The sequence below is a fragment of the Anabas testudineus genome, chromosome 24 (genome assembly GCF_900324465.2).
Source record: "Anabas testudineus chromosome 24, fAnaTes1.2, whole genome shotgun sequence".
NCBI classification, from domain to species: Eukaryota; Metazoa; Chordata; class Actinopteri; order Anabantiformes; family Anabantidae; genus Anabas; species Anabas testudineus.
The window spans coordinates 8994558-9013800 of NC_046632.1; the positions used below are offsets into that span (position 1 = coordinate 8994558).

A 19243-nucleotide genomic window follows, 5' to 3' on the forward strand; every position below is an offset into this window, starting at 1 on the left:
TCATTTCTCATGCTTTTTTTTTTTATTTATGTAATAAGTTATTTGTTTTCTATCAATTTCTGTTTATGTAAATATCTTGTCCCACATATGTTTGTGTGTATAAGGAGTCCCTGGAAAACCACATCAGCTGAACTAGTGCTTTGATCACATAATCAAACATAAATACAATTAACAAATAAAAAAGATTAAAAACGCAAAACACAACATGAACAATCTGATCATTTTGAGCCATTTGCAGAAAATGTCTCTACTAGGATTATTCCTCACATTGCGGAGAGGACTTCCACCTGTTAAATAAATATAAAAGTGCGTGTTGTCTTCGCTCTGAGGGAATAAATAAAACTGTGAGCACGTCACTTGGGCCCAACTATTAATAAGGTTCCCTCATCTCCCCTCTGAACCCCATCACTCCTTTGGACGCTTGCCCACTAGTGCCCGCATGGCAGCTGGACGCATGCGCAGCGGCCGGGTTCCTCAATAATCAAGTGGAGTCTGATCCCTCTGCGCAGCCTGGTGCTCAAAAAGTTTGGAGGCGAACTGAAAATTATGTCGTTTCACCAAAGAAGTGAGCTGTCTGCCCACCGAAACCGTGTCCGGGGACGCGCGCCCGAGTTTGCAAATTAGTTGGATCGAGGCTAAGTCACTCGTCGAGCTCGGTTTTCTGGACTCTTTTCAAGATATGGCTGAAGTGTTTTGATCTAGTCAGTGACAGCCTGCAAACAGCAGGGAGAGCTGCTGCGGCGACCACACTGCGTCTGATCATGAGAGATCCGAGCCGTGGATGAAATCAAGGAGCTGGGTTTCGTATTGGCACCAAAAAAACAAAAAAAAACAAAAACAAAAATCAACTTTAACACAGGTTTGTTCACGTTTTAATTTTTCTAATCATAACACAGTTACAGGCTTTACGCTGCAGGTCTGCGGCTCTTTAGGTGGCTGGAGTGTGAGGATGGTAAATGTCACAGTTTGGTTCTGGCTGATTGATTTAATTAGATTTTGATTACAAAGTTTTTTTTGCAACACACATGTCATCCTTATTTAAAACATGTCATATTTTACATTTCTCCTCCAAAGATTAACGAATAGACTGGAAGTTTTTTTTTTTTTTTTTTTTTGTAAGTGACAATGATAACATTTATTTTACATTTACATTTATCTGCGCGCACTGCTGCTGAAAATTACCGACCCATCACATTTGTTAGAGAAGATCATTTATTTATTTATTTTTTTATTTCTTTTTACACGAGTTAGTCTGGGATGAAATCCAAACTTCATCCTAACATCGGAGCCTCGACAGGTTCAGCCCGCTTCAATTGAACTGACGTTATCTACCTCATGATTTCCAGGTGAAGAGTTTGCTTATCGCTTATTTTTATTAAAATAAACATCGCATTTAATCAGTCCCATCTCTGTAAACCTCAACTTTTTTAAACCTTTAAAATAAATAGTTAAAAGATGATGAGATGATTTGATCTGTGAGCCCAGCACCGTGTACTTTCTGCATCTTTGTATCGAGACATGTGGACGCATGTGGGGGGATTTTATTCCCTCTCAGTCAGAGCTTTGCCTCCATCCCTGCGTGGTTCCTCGGGTTTTCCATCACGTCTCTCCTCTCATCCCACGTGTAGTTTGTGTTTATATTTGATATGTAGGAAACGGGAATCTTACGCTACGGCGGGGCTCTCAGGGCTTGAATGGCCCCTGGCTATTGGCCTGTCCGTAACAACATGACAAGTTACGCGCTGACTCAAAATCTGATAGGGCCTACTACGAAGTAATCCATACAGATTAGATTTCACATTAAGGACTCATACTTAACCAACGCGCATTAATGCGCAAATGATGGATGGGATTTGGTGCGTGGAGATTTGGTGGGAAAAAAAAAAAAAGATAAAGTCCTGGACATAGATGGTAAAAATAAAATTGTAATGGCGTTTTTAAAAATTAGAATAAACCCTGACATGGAGACTGTATTTAATTATGAGTTGATTTTAACCAGCAAATGATTCATGAATGACATTTAGTTTCCTTTTTAGGATTTATTAATTGTATTATTGATCCTGCACACTTTGTTTTAATATAAAAAAATAAAGATGGGTGCAGACGCTTTTATAGCATTTAATCAAATGTTGATTTATTATTTGGACAGAAAAAACATTTTCATGCCTGACATGGTTATTTCTCTCACTCTCTCTTTCATTCCCGTTGTCCTGAAAACACATAGAAAGATATTTGGAGTTTGGCTGAAAATATTTGTGAGATTTCTTTTTTATAATAATGGCGTGCACAGTGATTCCCACCAGTACAGGCGGTGTGTGTGTGTGTGTGTGTGTGTGTGTGTGTGTGCTCTCAGTATTTATACTGGGTAATAGGCCTACATGTGGCCCAGCTACAGTAAACCCAGAGTCATAAGAGTGAAGACGTTTCACCAGATCATCCTTAACTCTGTCATCTACAGATGAATCCGTGCGTAAAGCAGCGGTTGTTAAGTCGGTGAGGATGGAGCTGAATTGAAGTTGCGCCTTCACTCCGACCTCTGCAGACCCAGCAGCAGCAGCAGCAGCAGTCTGCGGTTTTGCTCGACATTCTCCTCTCTTCGGCTTTTATAGCGTGAAATTACCGCAGTGTCGCTGGGCAGTCCACTCTCTAATTCCCCGCCGTCCCACATGTGTTTCTTATGTCGCTGTCAATATCCATAGTGAGAAATATAATTCTCTCTTCTGGGACGGTGAAGGAAATGGCAGGCATTATTGACTCCCTGTGCAGTGTCAGGTAACTGGGTGGTTTTAAGGCCATGCGAGGCGGTCATGTGCAGTGGGTTACAACACTTCAAGAGTTGTGCTGCTCTTCAGCAGGTAGCAAGATTTAACAGGCGCCTATTTTGACATGCATGGCAGTAAAAAACCAATTCTAGACTGAAATGGAAGATGTGAGCATCAAACATGTTATATGTTTACCACACAAACCCTTCATCTCCTCATAAAATGAGATGATAATGATAGAAAAGCATAGATAGTGGAGGGGAGAGTGAAACACCAGATAGAAGACTGATTCTGCCCTCCACAAAGGTGAGAGAGCGAGAGAAAGAGGGAAGGGAACGAGGGAGTGAGGGGGCGAGGGAGGGAGGGAGGGAGGCTTAGGCTCAAATCAATTCACCTGAGAGACGCATTATTGTCTTGGGTTTCAGGCGAGGAGGAGCTGAATGCTATGAAAAATTAAAAGGATGCCAGTTAGTTTAAAGGATCGAGCCAGAAAAGTCCACAGCGAAGGAGCACACACACACACACACACACACTGTTCTAACCCATGTAGCAGGATTATCATTGTAATATTGTAATAATATGGATTTTAAAATACTGCCCAGCCTTTGTAGAGGAGTAGACAGTTCCCTGATCGCACAGAACAGGTGCGCAGCACGTATGTGATGATGTAAATACCATTATTCACTTAGAGTATGACGCAAAGCCTTGATTACACTAGGACACAAGGACACCAAGCCCGCTCTTGATACTGGCTCAAAGTTCAGGTGCAGAAGAAGAAAAAAAAAGAAGTGGGAAAAGTGCAGGTACCTTGAATTGAAAGTAATATTTTTATTGTCATGGGGAAAATAAGCTGGAAAAGGTTCAGTGGCACTCCTTACCACACTTGGTGGGAACCGCAGATCTAATGACAGGGAGGGACTTTTGTGTTTGCATGTCAGTGTGTGTTTTTGCAGCCTACTCTTTTGTTCGGCTGTCAAACCTTTTTCTGACGAGCTTTGTACAATATGGCGTAGAGAAAAGACATTTTGTTCCATTCCGTTGGGATGATGGCATTGTTGTCCATTGTTGTCAACTGGACTTTTGTTGCAGCGTCACCTTCCGCGTGAAAGTAGCTGCAAAGAAAGAAAGAAGGAAAAAAAAAAAAGTGAGAAAATGTCATTTCTTTCTCAGTTTTTCTGATCGCGTCGTCTTATCTCACTTAAGTTGTAGACGATCACCTTGGCCTCCAGACTCCTGCGTCAACCTGTCTCCTGTCTAGTATTAATAGGGTCACTCACTGTCTTCGTGCTCTAGCCAGCCACTGTGTCTGTGGTCCTGAGCGAGCCAAGCTGCCATATCTTTTACACTTCTCCATTTTCATTGTTGATATTTACTTCTGCAATTATCTCTCCACTTCACTCTGGGCTGAAGATGATATGCTGAAGTTAACGCTGCTGCTTCCCTCCTTCAGTCTCCTGTTGCTCACACATAAACACATTGACAGAAGGTCCAACCAACAGATGCGTACAGACACTAAAGCAAAGCAAATTAATACAGTATGGTGGGTGTTTCATATATAACCTGAGTGCAATTAAATAAATGAAACAAATCAAACTCTCAAGCAAGTTAAGTTTGAAATCATCTTTTCACATACAGCAAAGTGCAGGTCATCATTAAATGTTAAATGTGTGCACAGGTGAATAAGAAAAAGGTGACTTCCTTATTTTATAGCCGCTGACCCACATTTTGTTTTTTCTAATTTTTGCTTCTCAAGTGTGTGTGACGGATCACAGCCCAGGACGCAATGGAGGCCTCACAGGACCTCAACGAACAGATGGTGAGTTAAAGGCTACTGTATGCATCTGAGTGTGTGTGTGGGTGTGTGTGTGTGTGTGTGTGGGTGTGGGTGGGTGGCTGAGTATACCTTGTGACGACCACACAAGTCTGCGATAGGCTGTGTGTGTGTGTGTGTGTGCACGCTAACACACGGCAGATGTGATTCAGTGAGTGTACAGTAACCATATGGCAGCAGTCAGAGTCAGTGAGACTTAGACTTAGACATCATTTAGCAACTGTGTGTGTGTGTATGTGTGTGTGCGCGCAGTATACAGCAGTGTATATGTGAGCATAGGTGTGCATGTAATTCAAGGGACACCATAGTCATTTAAATGACTCATTAGCTAAATTGAAAAAGGTTTTTTTTTTTTCTCTTCTCTCTGTGTGTTGTAGACCTCCAACACACACTCAGGTGCAAACACACCCCACGCACATAGCCTGAAGAGTTGTTAGTGTGTCAGCACAGCAGGCCGTCTCTGCGTCACATCAGCGCAGCGTCCCAGTTCTGCTTGTTTAAAGATCAGGCTGTATTGTTGGGAAAATGATTTTGGCGGCGAGCTAGGTCCACTCGCATTTCAAAGTCGTTAGTCAGCCACCAGAACAGGTGTAATTTCATCTCCTCCTCCTCCTCCTCCTCCTCCATCAAGCTTGGTTCTCCCTCTCCCTCTGACCTGCCAGCCTCGACAGTAATAATAGCACAAAGTGGGACAGAGCACATGAAGTATGTTGTTTTTCTCCCACTTTTTGTGTTGCTCTGTCAGACTCGCCCTGGGTTAGATTACGGGCTGACCCCAGCGGAGTACTGTCACTCACACGCACAGCACCAGTACACATGCACACGACAACAAAAAAACACCGAGAATTACTAAGAAAGAAAAGACAAGAAAGGAGGATCCATCTTGTCCTGCTGCCATCCAAATATCAAATATTGATGTCCATATTCCACAATTACTTCACCTGCTTTAAATAGGGCAGTGATATCATTTATAATGTGAATTTGAGCTGCTGCTCAAAGACATTGATTAATTGTTCAGGTTGGGAAATGAGACCTGACCATTTCCAACCTGAAAGACCAGAGCAAGGGCAGATTATAATCGTACCACAGAGCTTATAGGCTTATAGAGCCGAGATTTGTGAGTTCTTGAATTGTTTGGTCAAATCTCTAATCGGGTTTATTAAATGTCATAAAAGACTGAGGCTATAGCACAAGGATTTTTAGTTTAATAGCATAAAGAGGAAGAAAACCAAAACAACTAAACGCAGAAAATGAGAAAACAGCCAACATTTCACAAATGGTTCAAAGTAACAGTTCATTTTCTGTTCAGCCTGTCTCCCACTATGGTGAAACAAATCCCATCATGAATTTATATCAGTATTATATCACAGTAGATATGTCTTCCTGCTCTGTTTCAAAGGTTTGTTTTTTCAGTTTTATCAAAAATTGTTTTAATATGTTAATATTTATCATAATAATAAATGTTCTTGAAATGTTTTACAGCACTTGCGTTTAATATTTGAAGTAAAAGTGGCTAATTGTATTTCTGCACCGCTTCATTAAAATAGGTGTTTCTCGGGTGACTAAGAAAACTTCGCAGACCTCACACACAAAGATTTGGGGAGTTGTCTGAAGATATCTGATATGTTGATTCCTCCCATCTACCCTTTAAAGTCTCCCCCCTATCCCTTACTTCCTCCACCCTTTTCCCACATCCATCCCACGTCATCTGGGTTATGGTCAGGCGTCCCCTCTGGCCTCCTGCCTACTGAGGACCAGCCTGCCGTCTGGGGTCCTCAGGGAGCATTGGAAGGAGCCTGAGGCAGGGCCGACCACGGTTATCCCCATAATGCTACTTTTAGCTTGTTTAAGTGTCTCACTCCATCTGTTATCTGTTGATTGGCTGTTTTGTTGTCAAGCGATTTGAGATGATGCTGACGAGATGGTACTGGTTCAAGATGTTACTTAAATCCCAAATATCGGTTTGTATAATTATAATCAGGTATTTAATAAAGCTGCAGCATGAGTCTCAGAATATATACACAAAAACACACACACATGCTCTGCATACATTCCCACAGTGGCTCTTGATCCAGCAGAGCTCAGAGTCTCCAGCCTGTTGGCTCATGGAGGCAGCAGTGAAAGAGAAGGGGAGCAGCAGTGGACCCTGAGGAGTCTTGCAGGATTTAAATGTATGGCCACCAGAAGAAAAAAGTGAGAGAGATGGAGGAGGAAAAAAAAAGGATGAAAAGGGGAAACGAGTTCTTTTAGCTATAGCCTTTTCCTCTGGTGCACTGGGAGAGGCCCAGAGTATGGCAGCTGTCCCAGTATATGTGTGTGAGACAGAAAGACGAAGTGAGAGAGAGCGAGAGAGACCAAGTTAGAGGAGGAAAGGGGTCAGGTTGCACCCCTCTTTCACCCCTACAACCCCATACAGACGCATTCACACAAACTTACATGCAGCAGCAGTAGCTAAATATGAGCATGGCCCCACCCGTTTGCCAAGATTGCACTGGCATCATAGACAGTCGTTTCGAAATCTGCCCGGCGACAAGGCATGTGGACAGCTCACAGAAGTGCGGAGTGTAACAGCTACCCCCTGGCATCCCTCTAGTAGGCTGGCATCCTAGTTGTGGCACCAAGGTGCACTTCAATTTCAGCTTAGTGTACAGTGATTCTTGTAAGATTTATGTTTAGTTGACAGCTGAGTGTTGGTGAGAGTCTGCCGTTCAGACATTTAGTCACCTCTGTCTGAGCTTGATAACTATGGCAGAGAAGATACAGGAAAACGAAACAAACTTGTGCAAAGCATTTTTAGAAGCACGTTTGACGTCCAAGTCTCGCAGAAACATTTCCACACAGACCCCCTAAACACACTCGTAAGATGAGGAAAGCCTAATTTCCGCAAACAGCATTTTAAATCACATTACACAAATCTTGCTTTTTGTAGCCTCGCTTAGCATAAAGACTGAAAGCAGAGAGAAAGTGTGATGATGATGTTATTTCTTGAATGTTTAATCTGTACAAACAGTAAAAATACATTGTGGTTTTATATGTTGTTCTATTTTTCCATGAAGGGTGCTGACTAAGTCAACAAACCACTGTACAGAGGGGGTGACAGGGTGATTTTGTTATGTTTGGGCAGAGCCAAGCTACTTTTCCCCACTTATTCCAGTCTTTATGTTAAGTTGAGCTAACTGGTTAAGTGAATGCTGGCTGGATTTAGCAGACAAACAGGAGAGTGGTATTGATTTTCTGTCAGTACAACAACAAATAAGCTGATTTCCAAGTGATTAGTTAAAATACAATACTTCTACTAGTGTGAGGAAAGGAAACAAAAACGTCTGCAGCCTTTTTTAACATGACCAAAGTGCAAAAAAACTCCATTCAGCTCACACCTTGGTTCAGATAATTTATAACTTGCATATAAGGCAGCTGAGTGAGAGTCTGGGCAGCCAGGGAAAGTCAGCTAGGTGTGAGGTCAATAGGTCACAGACAGCATGTGAGCCAGTAACTGTCTGACAGAATCAACCCCCCCAAACAGACTGGAGAATTCATCTAGAAACCCAGAGCAACCAGCGTGGGCTTTCTAGAAGAACGCAGCAGACAGGAAACCACACGATATGTGTGTATGCATGCATGTGTCTGTGTGAGATGAAGTGCGTGTGTGTAGGTGTTTCTTTGTCTGTTATACACATATAGTTTCTGTGGTGTGAGACAGTTGAGGTCATCTGAGTGGAGAGTGTCTCATATTGTGACCATGCTTGTTTAATGGAAGTCAATCAGGGAACAATATTTCATGCCAAGATTCTTCACTTTATTGATCACTCAGAGCTTTCAAAGAAAATCACATTATTGCCAGATGTTACATTTGTGTGTACTGAACATTTTGACATGATGAAGTTGATTCTTGACGTTGAATTCAAACACTTCCAAAATTACATTACACGAACAGAGGATCTCTGTAAAGTAGTAAAACATTTTATTCTGTGTTCCCAGCAACTTCCATAAATAGAGCCCTTGACAACACAGCCCACCTTTTGTTCAGCTTGGGCTTCTGGCTAAACACTCATCTGCCGCTGGTTACAAAAAAAAAAAAAAAAAAAAAGAGCATATTTCCTCATTTTGCTGGGAAAGAAATGAAATTGCAACAATTGTGCTTTGGTTACGGAGGAACCTGCCTGCCCTGCATGCCGCGAGAACTTCCTCTGCTGCTCTGCTGGGAGATTGGATTTCTCTCTGCAGCAAAGAGTCAGAGAGGTATCAGGGGGTTCAGTGTGGCCAGATGGGCCATGACCTGGTCTCTGTACTGGCTTTATAGTCTGTACAATGGCTGCAACTAATCATTACTTTTATTATCAATTAGCTCTACCTTTAAACTCTTGTACTTTTGTGACTCATGCACATTGCTGCAAATTAAATTAAATTCTCACTAATAATAAAGTTGAAGTTATTCTACAAAAACCTCAGAATTGCCTAAGGTGACATCTTGAGATTTTTAGTTTTATTTTGTCCTCCCGGTAACTGAATTTCTCTCTTGTGATAACAATTTGAATACCTCAGATGGTAAATTGCTTCTCATACTGAATGCAGTTATTGAACAGTTATTGTATAGAAAGTACTGAAACCAATTTTATCTAATGTAACACGAGACCAGGGTTTACTGTGGTGCTAAAAAGTCAGCTGGCCAATGATGACTCAGTGAGGACTGTGAGCGGGAATATAAAATTGTCAAAAATTCAATATTGACATTGATACTAATCTGCTTTCCTAAATTAGAAAGACATAATATAAAGTTTTTAAGGATTTAGCATGTTGTTGGGCTGTAGAATGCCTAAAAGTTAAGGAGATGACAGACGTTTGTTCATATATCGGGATGATCCTTTTGAAAATGGCAACAGTTAAATTATAACATTACATTTTATTGTAAATTTCTCCATGTCATCCTGTTTGAACTGGATCCGTCCAGTAAGAGACACATTTTACTCCGTCTGTCCTTGATTCTTTCTGTCTTCCTGTCCCACCGTCTCTTTGTCCGTCGGGCCTACGCGCCTCCTCGTCTCTCCCTGCGTCTCTCTGGCTCGAGTGATGATTCAGGGGCTATTGTGAAGTCAGCAATCCGATACAGAGCTAGCCTGAGAGCAGGGGGGGGGGGATGGGTACGATGGAGGGATAGCGAGAGCAATGAGAAACAGAAAGGATTATGGGTGTTCTCATAGCCAGGTTCATGCTGTCTGGAGCCCAGGGTGCTTTGGCACCCTTATCTGCCCTATGCTTTACCTGTTGCTCTCATTCTGCCGTTTTCCCCTTATCTTTCTCACACCTCCAAGCTCCTCACTACCTCTTTTTTTGTGCTCTGCCCTTCGCTTGCTTCTTTTCACACTTACGTACATCCCCCTTTCACTGTCAGTCTGCCTTCCCTCTTCACAAGACATATGGTATTGTGAGTGATTTTATTAGGAAGATGATATGAAGTGTTTCAAGGCCTGGTATGAAGGAACAGCTTGTGACTTTTGAGACATTCTACTCCTGTTCCCTGTCCTCAGTGCACAGGGCAGCAGTAACTTCTAATAATCAGCTGCATATTGAATCTGAGAGCAGATGGTGTGTGTGTGTGTGTGTGTGTGTGAGTGTGTGTGTGTGAGACAGCATACCTATCTGTCTGGTGAATGTTTTTTAAGGATATCTACCTTATGTTGTACCTCTCTCATACACACACTGTGATGTCATGAGCAGCATTATTTAACAGGCAGCTGGGAGGCCATTCATCATTTAATTAAAAGCGTCTGAAAGGGATCTGAGGCCTAATGAGATTAGCTTTAATTATTGATGCGGCTGCTGCTGCCACAGACACGCACTTAGACACACAGGCTCACAAACACATACACATTTCAGTTACGACCGCTACGGACACTCGGTCTTAGATTCTAAGTCTTAACACGCAGACACTTACATGTGAGTCTTTTTGCTTTTCAGTTCATTCCTCTTTTACCTGATACACACACACACACACACACACACATATACATCTAATTGATTGATTTCGCTATACTGTGGGATGTGGAGTTGCTCGGGGGGGTGGATTTAAAAGGGGGAAGGCTGCAGTATGGGGGCAGAGCAGGGGGTTCGGTAGCTGTGGTCAGGTTGGGGATGAGGAAGGGTGGGGGCAGGTGGGTGCAGGATGGAGTTGTGTTTCCTCAAGTCCTGCAGCAGCAGAGAGGAGCTCTTACTGTTCTAGTTCACCCACCCTGTTCCCTATTTCATCACGCTGAATTCTGCCGCAGAACATGGAGTCCATATAAAATACCAGTGGAAGGATTACTTGAGTGTTGGTTAACTATATAACCATCGCTTTATCTACTTTTATTCCTGCTTGAAAGTAAACATTGAAATATTCAAACTTCACGATTCATTGTCTTATAATCAGAAGAACTGGATCATTTCATAAAATCAGAAACACTACATAATGTAAAAGTGGACTATTGCCAGGAACATTAATACCAAGTTAATAAGAGATACAGTATGTAGGTAAATGACTCACTACTGGCCTTGTGTGGGTAGACCACTCAGTCTAAGGCCCATGGTCGATTCACTTATGGTAAATAGTGAAGAACATAATGGAATCGGGAGGATCTGAAAATGTGATCCAATTGTAACTCATTTGCAACAGAAATAGGGTTTGAATAGATCATAATGGCTAGATAACATGTTTGTTTTTATGTAATAAAGAAATGTTGTTTATTTAAATCACAGATGTGGTGATACTGAGTAAAACTCTCACTGACACCATTTTTGTAACAAAAACTCTGAACTTACCGTACACAAACTGGTCAAAGTGAGGGGAATATTTAGTAACGTTCAGTCACTTCAATCACAATATGTTTCATCTGGATTTAGCAATAGATGTTACAGTATAGTTTGCTGATTTTTAGTTTATTGTTCAGTCATTATCTCAATATAAAATTATAAATAATTAAAGACAGTTCAACAGTTGGCAAACCAATGATTTCAGTACTACAATCATGCAGCTATCTGTCCCAGTGTCTGTTGTCATTATTATCTTTAGACATTTCATGTTGAGCTGTCTGTTCTTGAATGTGTTTCTGCTGCCACTGAGTAGAATGATGGCCAGAGTTGTTGTGTGTGTGTGTGTGTGTGTGTGTGTGTGTGTGTGTGTGTGTGTGTGTGTGTGTCTGTGTGTGTGTGTGTGTCTGTGTGTGCTTGGTCAGCCATGGACTGGTTTAGGTTTCTCCCAGTTGTTTTTTTAATCACTCTCATCAGATTAGCTGAGCAGGGGCAGTCGAGGCCAAACGCTTCACAATTAACAGCGCAGAACCGGCCCACACGCACACACACACACATCCATCATTGACTTTTCATTTGTCTCCACTGGGTAAAGCTGCATTAAATCATGTCTGTGATCCCCTCACTCTCTGAGACAATGAGGAGCCAATTCTCTGTAAATGGTAGATATGAAGACCACCAGGACAGTAAGCTTCTCAAACATGTGCCCTATAAGTTGATTAAATAAAAATAATCTTTGGGATTCTAAAATTAGCAAGATGCACTGATCACCCTTGTGGTTTTATGAAAAAAATGAAATAAAATACATTATTTTTAAAGCGACAGAAGGAATGATTAATATCTTATTATATAAATTAGCAAGACGGGACTTTTTAACAAAATAAATCAATCTCAAAAAAGGAATAATTCATTTTTAAATCATATTTTAGCACAGGATACTGGTCAAATCAAATTTGCATGTTAAAGTAAAAAGTGCCTGTCGCAGCAGTAACTGCCAAAACTATCTGTGGCACTCTTCTCATTGTTTTTTGCAGATATTTAGGCCTGATTTTCATCCCAGGCTTTCTGCAGCACCTACCCAAAGGTCTGCTGTGCTCTCTGTTTGAAAGTCTTGGTTAAGGTTTCTCCCACCCCAGCTCATTGGGGGGGTCAGAATAGGTGATTGAGAATGGCCAAGCCTTCACAGAGAGTATTCCAGCAGCTTATTTGTTCTCAAAATAATTATTACACAACCTAGAAGAATGCCTGGGGCCACAGTTTTGCTGCAAAATGAAGTTATCCCCAATGAGTCATTGCCCAGGGGGAATGGCATGTCTCTTCAGCATGGACTGGTATCCAAACTGATCGAGGATGCCTTGCATATTATGCAGATTGTCCGCTCTCCCGTTGCCAAAGCATCCCCAGATCATCATGTTTCCACCTCTATGCTTCACTGACGGTGTAATGCTCATCTTTTTATGAGCTCTGTACTGTATGTTCTTTGCTTGGATCCAAACACCTCATCAGTCCTCAAGACTTCCCTTTCTCCACTGCATGTGCATCTTGGTCTACTGCAACCTTTTCTTACAATGTGCCAACTTTCGTAGGGTTTTTTTTTTTTTTTCTAGAAATCTCTGACCGTGCCCTACAGTGTCTGTGCACACTGGTTTCTCTCTCTTCTGTTCAACAATGCAGCCAATTCAGGAGCAGTGAGGCATCTGTTTCCCAAGGAGGACACTCACAAGTACTTGCCTTCTTAGACAGATTGGACACACTTGGGCTTTAAATTGCATTTTATGTTTTGATAGGATCCAGTTGCAGCATGTCTCTGGATATTATAGTGTAGACTTTTTAAAGAAATCTGTAATTTCTTGGCCATATCTGACAGAGAATGTCTTTTCAAGACAATAAAGACTAAGGACAGTTTTGTTTGGCCAGTCTTTTTATATGTGTTATATTTAACTGCTTATTAACTTATTACAGATGAATGAGGAACATGTTCTCTGTGTTTTTGTTTTGTTTTTTACATATTTTTTCTTGGCAGCGTACCTGTTACAAGGTTGGGGTGTGACCTCTGTAAGTGCCTACATCCACCTACAGCCTAAATGTATTTAAATCTGAAATTCCTAATCAGGTTGCAGAATTTAATGGGTCACAGAAACCTGGGCAGAGGTTTCTGGCCCTCGAGCTTAGATTCATATTGGCTCAGATTGTCTGTGTGGTGATTACTCTGTGACAGTTTGATTAATTGCAATTTTGTTTGGAAATGCACCACTAAAGTACAATTTATATTAAAATAATAAGGGTCCTAATGTCGTTCCAACATTTTTTTAATTCTTAAATGTCTTGTGGTGAAAACACCTCAGACACATTCACTGTAGCTGGAGACGGTGTCCAACTTCAGCACATCAGTAAAACTAGATTGGATTTCACATGACCTGGTTAATGCTGATTTGCTGTTGTTTTTATTGTACTAGAATTCACAGATTACAGCTTTAGATTGATGAAGTGTTTCCTTGTATTTATGCTACAAAATCAGTGTTGTCTATTTGTTGTCTGTGCAGTTAGGTAACTCCTAAAAGTAAATTTCTTTCAAGCTGCCTCAACTCACACACCCAATTAGCCCCTTTTCCTTCTGTCCGCCATAGCATCTCTAAGCTATATCGCTGGGAGTGACCGCTCTCATATCACAAACTGTTTGCATTGTCTTGGAGTACGTAAAGGCCCGTTCTAGTTTTAGCTCTATTTTTGTCATTTTCTCCCCTCCCCGGGGAGATTCAAAGATAAAGGTTCAGAGACATGTGATACTCGAGGTGCAGAAACTGCGTGTGAATATACTTTTGTGTTTGTAGCCATCAAAATTGTGAGAAACGCCAGTCGGCTCTTGGCAATATCATGCAAGCTAAGGCAGAGAGGTACACCTAGCCAGAGATGTTTTTGGAGACTACCTTTTCACCCAAACACCTCCTCCTCCACCTTTTCCCTTCTCCACAGACTCACCCTGTTCTTCCCTTTCACTCTGTTGCTTCTTTTTTTTTCTTTTATAGCTTCCTACTACACCTGAAAAAGGGGCATTTTTGGAGGCATAAAGAGAGGGATAGTTTTACACCTCCCCAGGCTGGGGGAACTAGGGGGAGTAGTAGGAGTGGTGGAGGGAAAGAGGGAGGGAGGAGGCTCAGCACAATGTATTTTACATGAAAGGAAGGGGATAGAGTTACCACACCGATAACCACTCATACAAATGGGGAAGGCAGAGAGCTTTGAGCAGGGGACAGGTAAACGGTTGAGGGCGTGTGTGTGTGTGTGTGTGTGTGTGTGTGTGTGTGTGTGTGTGTGTGTGTGTGTGTGAGTGAGAGAGAATGTGGAGGATAGAGATGAAGGTTGTGTTTGTGTGGTGACTAACATCCTTCATGAGTGTGTTTTGTGGTCAACACACACCAGCCGATGTCAGAGACAGGAATGGCTGGATGATCACATTGCACAGGTGTGTGTGTGTGTGTGTGTGTGTGTGTGTGTGTGTGTGCATCTGTGAAAGACTGTTTTCTTTCTTTCTTTGTTTTTTTTTTGTTTTGTTTTTTTGTAATGATTTCTCATGAACCCCCAGCTACTATGTGTTAAGATGTCTATATAACTAAATTTGACTGTTTTTGACTTTTTTGTTTGTCTATAAGGTTAACATTGCAGATTGATGCACTCATTTTCTTTTTGTCAAGTGTTGCATTTGAAGATTAATATCGCTCTGAGTCTGTCTCCATCATTTTTGCTTTCTGCTGAGGGGAAGATAAACTGCTGTTATTCCGCTTGAAGAACAAAGTTGTCCTCGAGGGCCTCTTAAAAGACACCTCCATCCACACTTTTAAAACACCCCTAAAGTCAACAAAACCAGTCATTGAACTCTCTAACATACTGCCCTTCCTTTGCTCAGTTTACTGCTCTGATGTTCCCATGCAATGCTACTGTTTTTCTTTTTTTAATCAGGCACGTTGTTGGTCACCTCCCTTGCTCCTGTCTCCACTTGCTGTGAAAATATTTCACTGGGGATGATTTTGGACAACCCCCTCCTGATGGGGTCCTGCCTGGCTAATAATAAAGTGCTTGAGTTGTCAAGCACTTCGGCAACACCCTAATCTGTTCTGACAGCTAGTCCTCCACATGCGCTCTAAAGCATCCAGCACACGCACGCAAATGTATGTCGGCATGCACGTATAGCACACTTTCAACTGATCTGTGCACACAGGTTCACAGACAGTCTATCAATCAAGGTGTTTATTGGAGTTGGAGGATAAATGCTGTGGGACAGGGCCGCGTGCTGTCACCATGGCGACCGAGCCAAAGGTGACGGGTGCACAGTCGTAGACCCTGTTTCAAACTGGTCTCTAGGGATGTATACATGTATACATATATATATATACTCCCTTCTGTAGACTCATACTTGTACAGTAGGATTTAAGCTAGCATAAATGGCATTAAAGGATCAGTTCACCCAAATAGTTATGCTGGTATTTATGCTTAATTTATTTGAGCCCCATATTACTTTGTTACATGTAATGTAAAAACACATTATAGTGTATTTTATAGAATTAGCTTTAAAGATAAGCTTAATTGGCCATGTATGTTTACTGTTGCAGTGCCTATTAAAAGTAATTACCCTGCTTTTCACATTTTATTTATTTTATTTTATTATTATAAATTACAATTATTATTATTTTGTTAATATTTAGTAAAAGTTGGGATTTTTTTTTTGGGGGGGGTTTTTTGTTTGTTTTTCTCATCAACTGCAAAAGAAATCTTTCATGTCCAAGTTCAAATGGATCTCTACAAAGTAATTTACAGTACCAGTCTGGACACACATAGGAATTATCATGTTTTCATGAAGAATGCATGTCTTCAGCTGTGAAGTGTTATTGGAATACAGTAATGTTTGCTAATTATGTGCTACAGCTACAACATTCATTTACTATATTAACAATGTCTTCATTGTATTTCTGATCAATTTTAATTTTTTACATCTGCTTGTTTTCTTTCTTTCAAAAACATGGTATATTACTTATGGGTCCAACCTTTTGACAGTTAGTATAAATTCCAAATGTAAAACAGTAAATGCACAAGTATTCATCCCATTTCCATCTGTATTTAGTAGGTGTGCCTCTTTGTGTGTGTGTACAGACAGTTGGTCTCAGTCAGCTTAGCACATCTGGACACTACAAGTTTTTCCCCATTTTTCTTTACAAAACCATTCAAGCTGTGTTAGATTTCATGGGGATTGTGAGTGAACAGCCATTTTCAAGTTGAGCCACAAATTCTCAATTGGATTGAGGTCTGGGCTGACTTGGCCACTTCAGAATATTGACTTTGTTTTGAAACTATTTGTGTGTAGCTTTGGCTGTTGGCTTGGAGTCATTATCTTGCTGGAAAATATATTTTCACTCAAGTCGTAGTTCTCTTGTAGACTTCATCAGATTTTCTTCAAGGATTTCCATTTATTTTGCTGCCTTCATTTTACCGTCTGACTTCACAAACCTTTTAGAGCCAAGAAGCATCCCCACAGCATGATGTTGCCACTACCATAATTCACAGTGGGGCTGGTTTGCTTGTGATCACGTGCAGTTGCTGGTTCAACCCGAACATAGCATCCAGTCTGATCGCCAAAAGGTTCAAATCTGACCCCATCACATCATAGAAGCTTCTTCCAGTTGACGTCAGAGTCTCCCAGTACTTTTTTAATGTCAAGTGTCACAGCTGTGAGCAAGAGAGATTAAACTCTATTTGCCTCCACTGTATTCCTATGGTAGCAAGAAATCTGTGAGACAAATATCTCAAGACCTGGCAGAAACAAACAAAACTTTTTACATGGCTACATACTAATGTAGGTAATTGAGAAAATGGTTTTGAGCTGTATTGGTGTGGGTGTGTGCCTACCCTGAGAGCACCTTGGCGACTATAGTGAAAGAGTGCCATCTTCAGACCGAGGCAGCTGGGAGATTATGTTTCGTGTGTCCACCTCATTGATGCTACAACCCGACCTGTCCCTCTGGTCTAGCTACACTTTACATATGACACACAAACATGCACCACATGTGGTTCCTGTTAACACAGGCTGGATGTGTGTGTGTGTTCATATGCTCAGGTGTGCATTTGAGTCTCTGTGTGGTATCGGTGTGTGCGTGTCTTGGGGTCAATTGCATGGTGTGAAGTTTATGGTCTCACCTGTACTCTTTCTACTTCACAATGAGAAATTGACATTACATCCTCACTACGTCTCCATTTACTGATTAAACATGGTGGAAGTATTTACATCAGTAGGATTTGAGTGACACGCGGATGTTTCAGGAAGTGCTCCAACTTGTAGTTTCACTTTATATATTATATATTTATACAAATGTGGAATTCAGTTTGTGTCTATATTAGATACATTAAAAGTTCTTAGGCGTTAAATGTAAGCTTGAGTGAGTCTGTAGTGAGTGACAGCCAAGAGAGCGAGGAGGAGGAACAGGAGGAGAAGAGAAAAAGAGGGGGAGGAGGCAGAGGAGGAGGGCAACAGAACGAATGAAATGTTCCCCATTACTGGAGTCGGGGAAGACAGGAGCTGTGCGTGGATTGACCTTAGAGACAGAGAGGTAGAGAGGAAGAGAGAAGTGTGGCTCATTTGCAGTGTTTCCTTTTTCGAGCTGCTACACGTTTGTTCAGAATGAAAGAGAGAGACACAAAGAGAAAGAGAAAAATCCTGAGTTTTCCTGTGTAGAGCAAAAACAAGAAAAGTGTGACACCTGGAGTACAAAGTGAGGGGGCAGGTAGAGAGAGAGAGACGAGCTTCAGTGTATTCTTGTGTGTGTGAGCGCAGCAAGCCTGCGTGTGCCGGGAAGCTGGTGGATCGTACAGCTCTGTAATGCTTTGTGGAAGTATAGGACTGTTAACTGACCTGATTACACCCCGAGGTAAGAACGACCATTTAATTCAGAGTGTGCGTTTTAAGCTCAAATTCATACCGTGGATGTGTTTTTAAAATCAATGCAGTGTTGAGAATTTTCTGTTTTACTTGTAATAATTCTGGAAGAATAAATGTTGTTTTTATAGGTAAAGGTGAAAATTATAATAAAATTTTAAATGTAGTAATTTGGATACTCAATACTAAATCATGAGGTTAATAGGTTATGATTATAGCAATTTATAGCAACAGTGTGGTTTAAATAAATTTGTGTAAAATTGGTATATATTATGTTTCATAACAGGTTACTTATGTTACTTGAAATAATACATATATTAAATTAGAAAACAAATAATACAGGCTGTTTTAATTGAGCTTTAACCTTATCTACATACAGAGATTTTGCTTTTGACACAGGTCATGTTTTTTGATATTTTTAAATATTCTGCCTTTGGCTTTTGGTGTAATAATACAGAAAAGGATCTCCATTATCGATTGATTTCTGTTTTTTGTTTTTTTTATTTAGTTTTTTGTTTGTTTGACTTTTTTTTTTCAACGATTAAGAAAATGAGTTTAATTTACAATTCATGTGAATGCAAAGCATGTGCAGTTATCGCTGAGTGGAATTGCTGCACTTCTAGCAGAAATAAAGTTTATAGTGTGATGATACGGAAAATATAAAATTCATGATTAAAAACAGTATAAACCGATTTTCTTAAAGGCTTCATCTACCATTTTGTGTGTGTGTATGTGGTTGAGTGTGTGCTTGCAACTCTATGCGTGGTATCGGATGTCTCATTGCAGATAGGTTGGGTTATTACCAGAAACATAGCTCTATTCCTCTTTCTCTGTCCTTCTCTCTTCCTGCGCAGGGTTTTCTCAGTTTGCCTGGAACAATAACACAAATCCATGTTGGTGCACCTTTCGTGTCAGATTTTAGATTTTCGAGTTTGTTAAAGGCAA

General features: G+C 41.0%; 1 protein-coding gene across 5 annotated transcripts in view; it reads left to right on the plus strand.

Moving 5' to 3' along the window:
- The first annotated feature begins 462 nt into the window (after positions 1-462).
- eya4 (EYA transcriptional coactivator and phosphatase 4) overlaps positions 463-19243 on the plus strand; it is a 38826-nt gene continuing 20045 nt past the window's right edge. For 2 of the 5 annotated variants that reach the window (XM_026341223.1, XM_026341227.1), the window contains exons 1-2: positions 464-859; positions 4516-4578. In XM_026341223.1, the coding sequence (XP_026197008.1) occupies positions 4546-4578 (33 nt within the window). In that variant the 5' untranslated portion in view covers positions 464-859; positions 4516-4545. Of the gene's footprint in view, positions 860-4515; positions 4579-17910; positions 18291-19243 lie in introns of those variants that run through there. The other 3 variants (XM_026341224.1, XM_026341225.1, XM_026341226.1) reach the window with 3 other exon arrangements.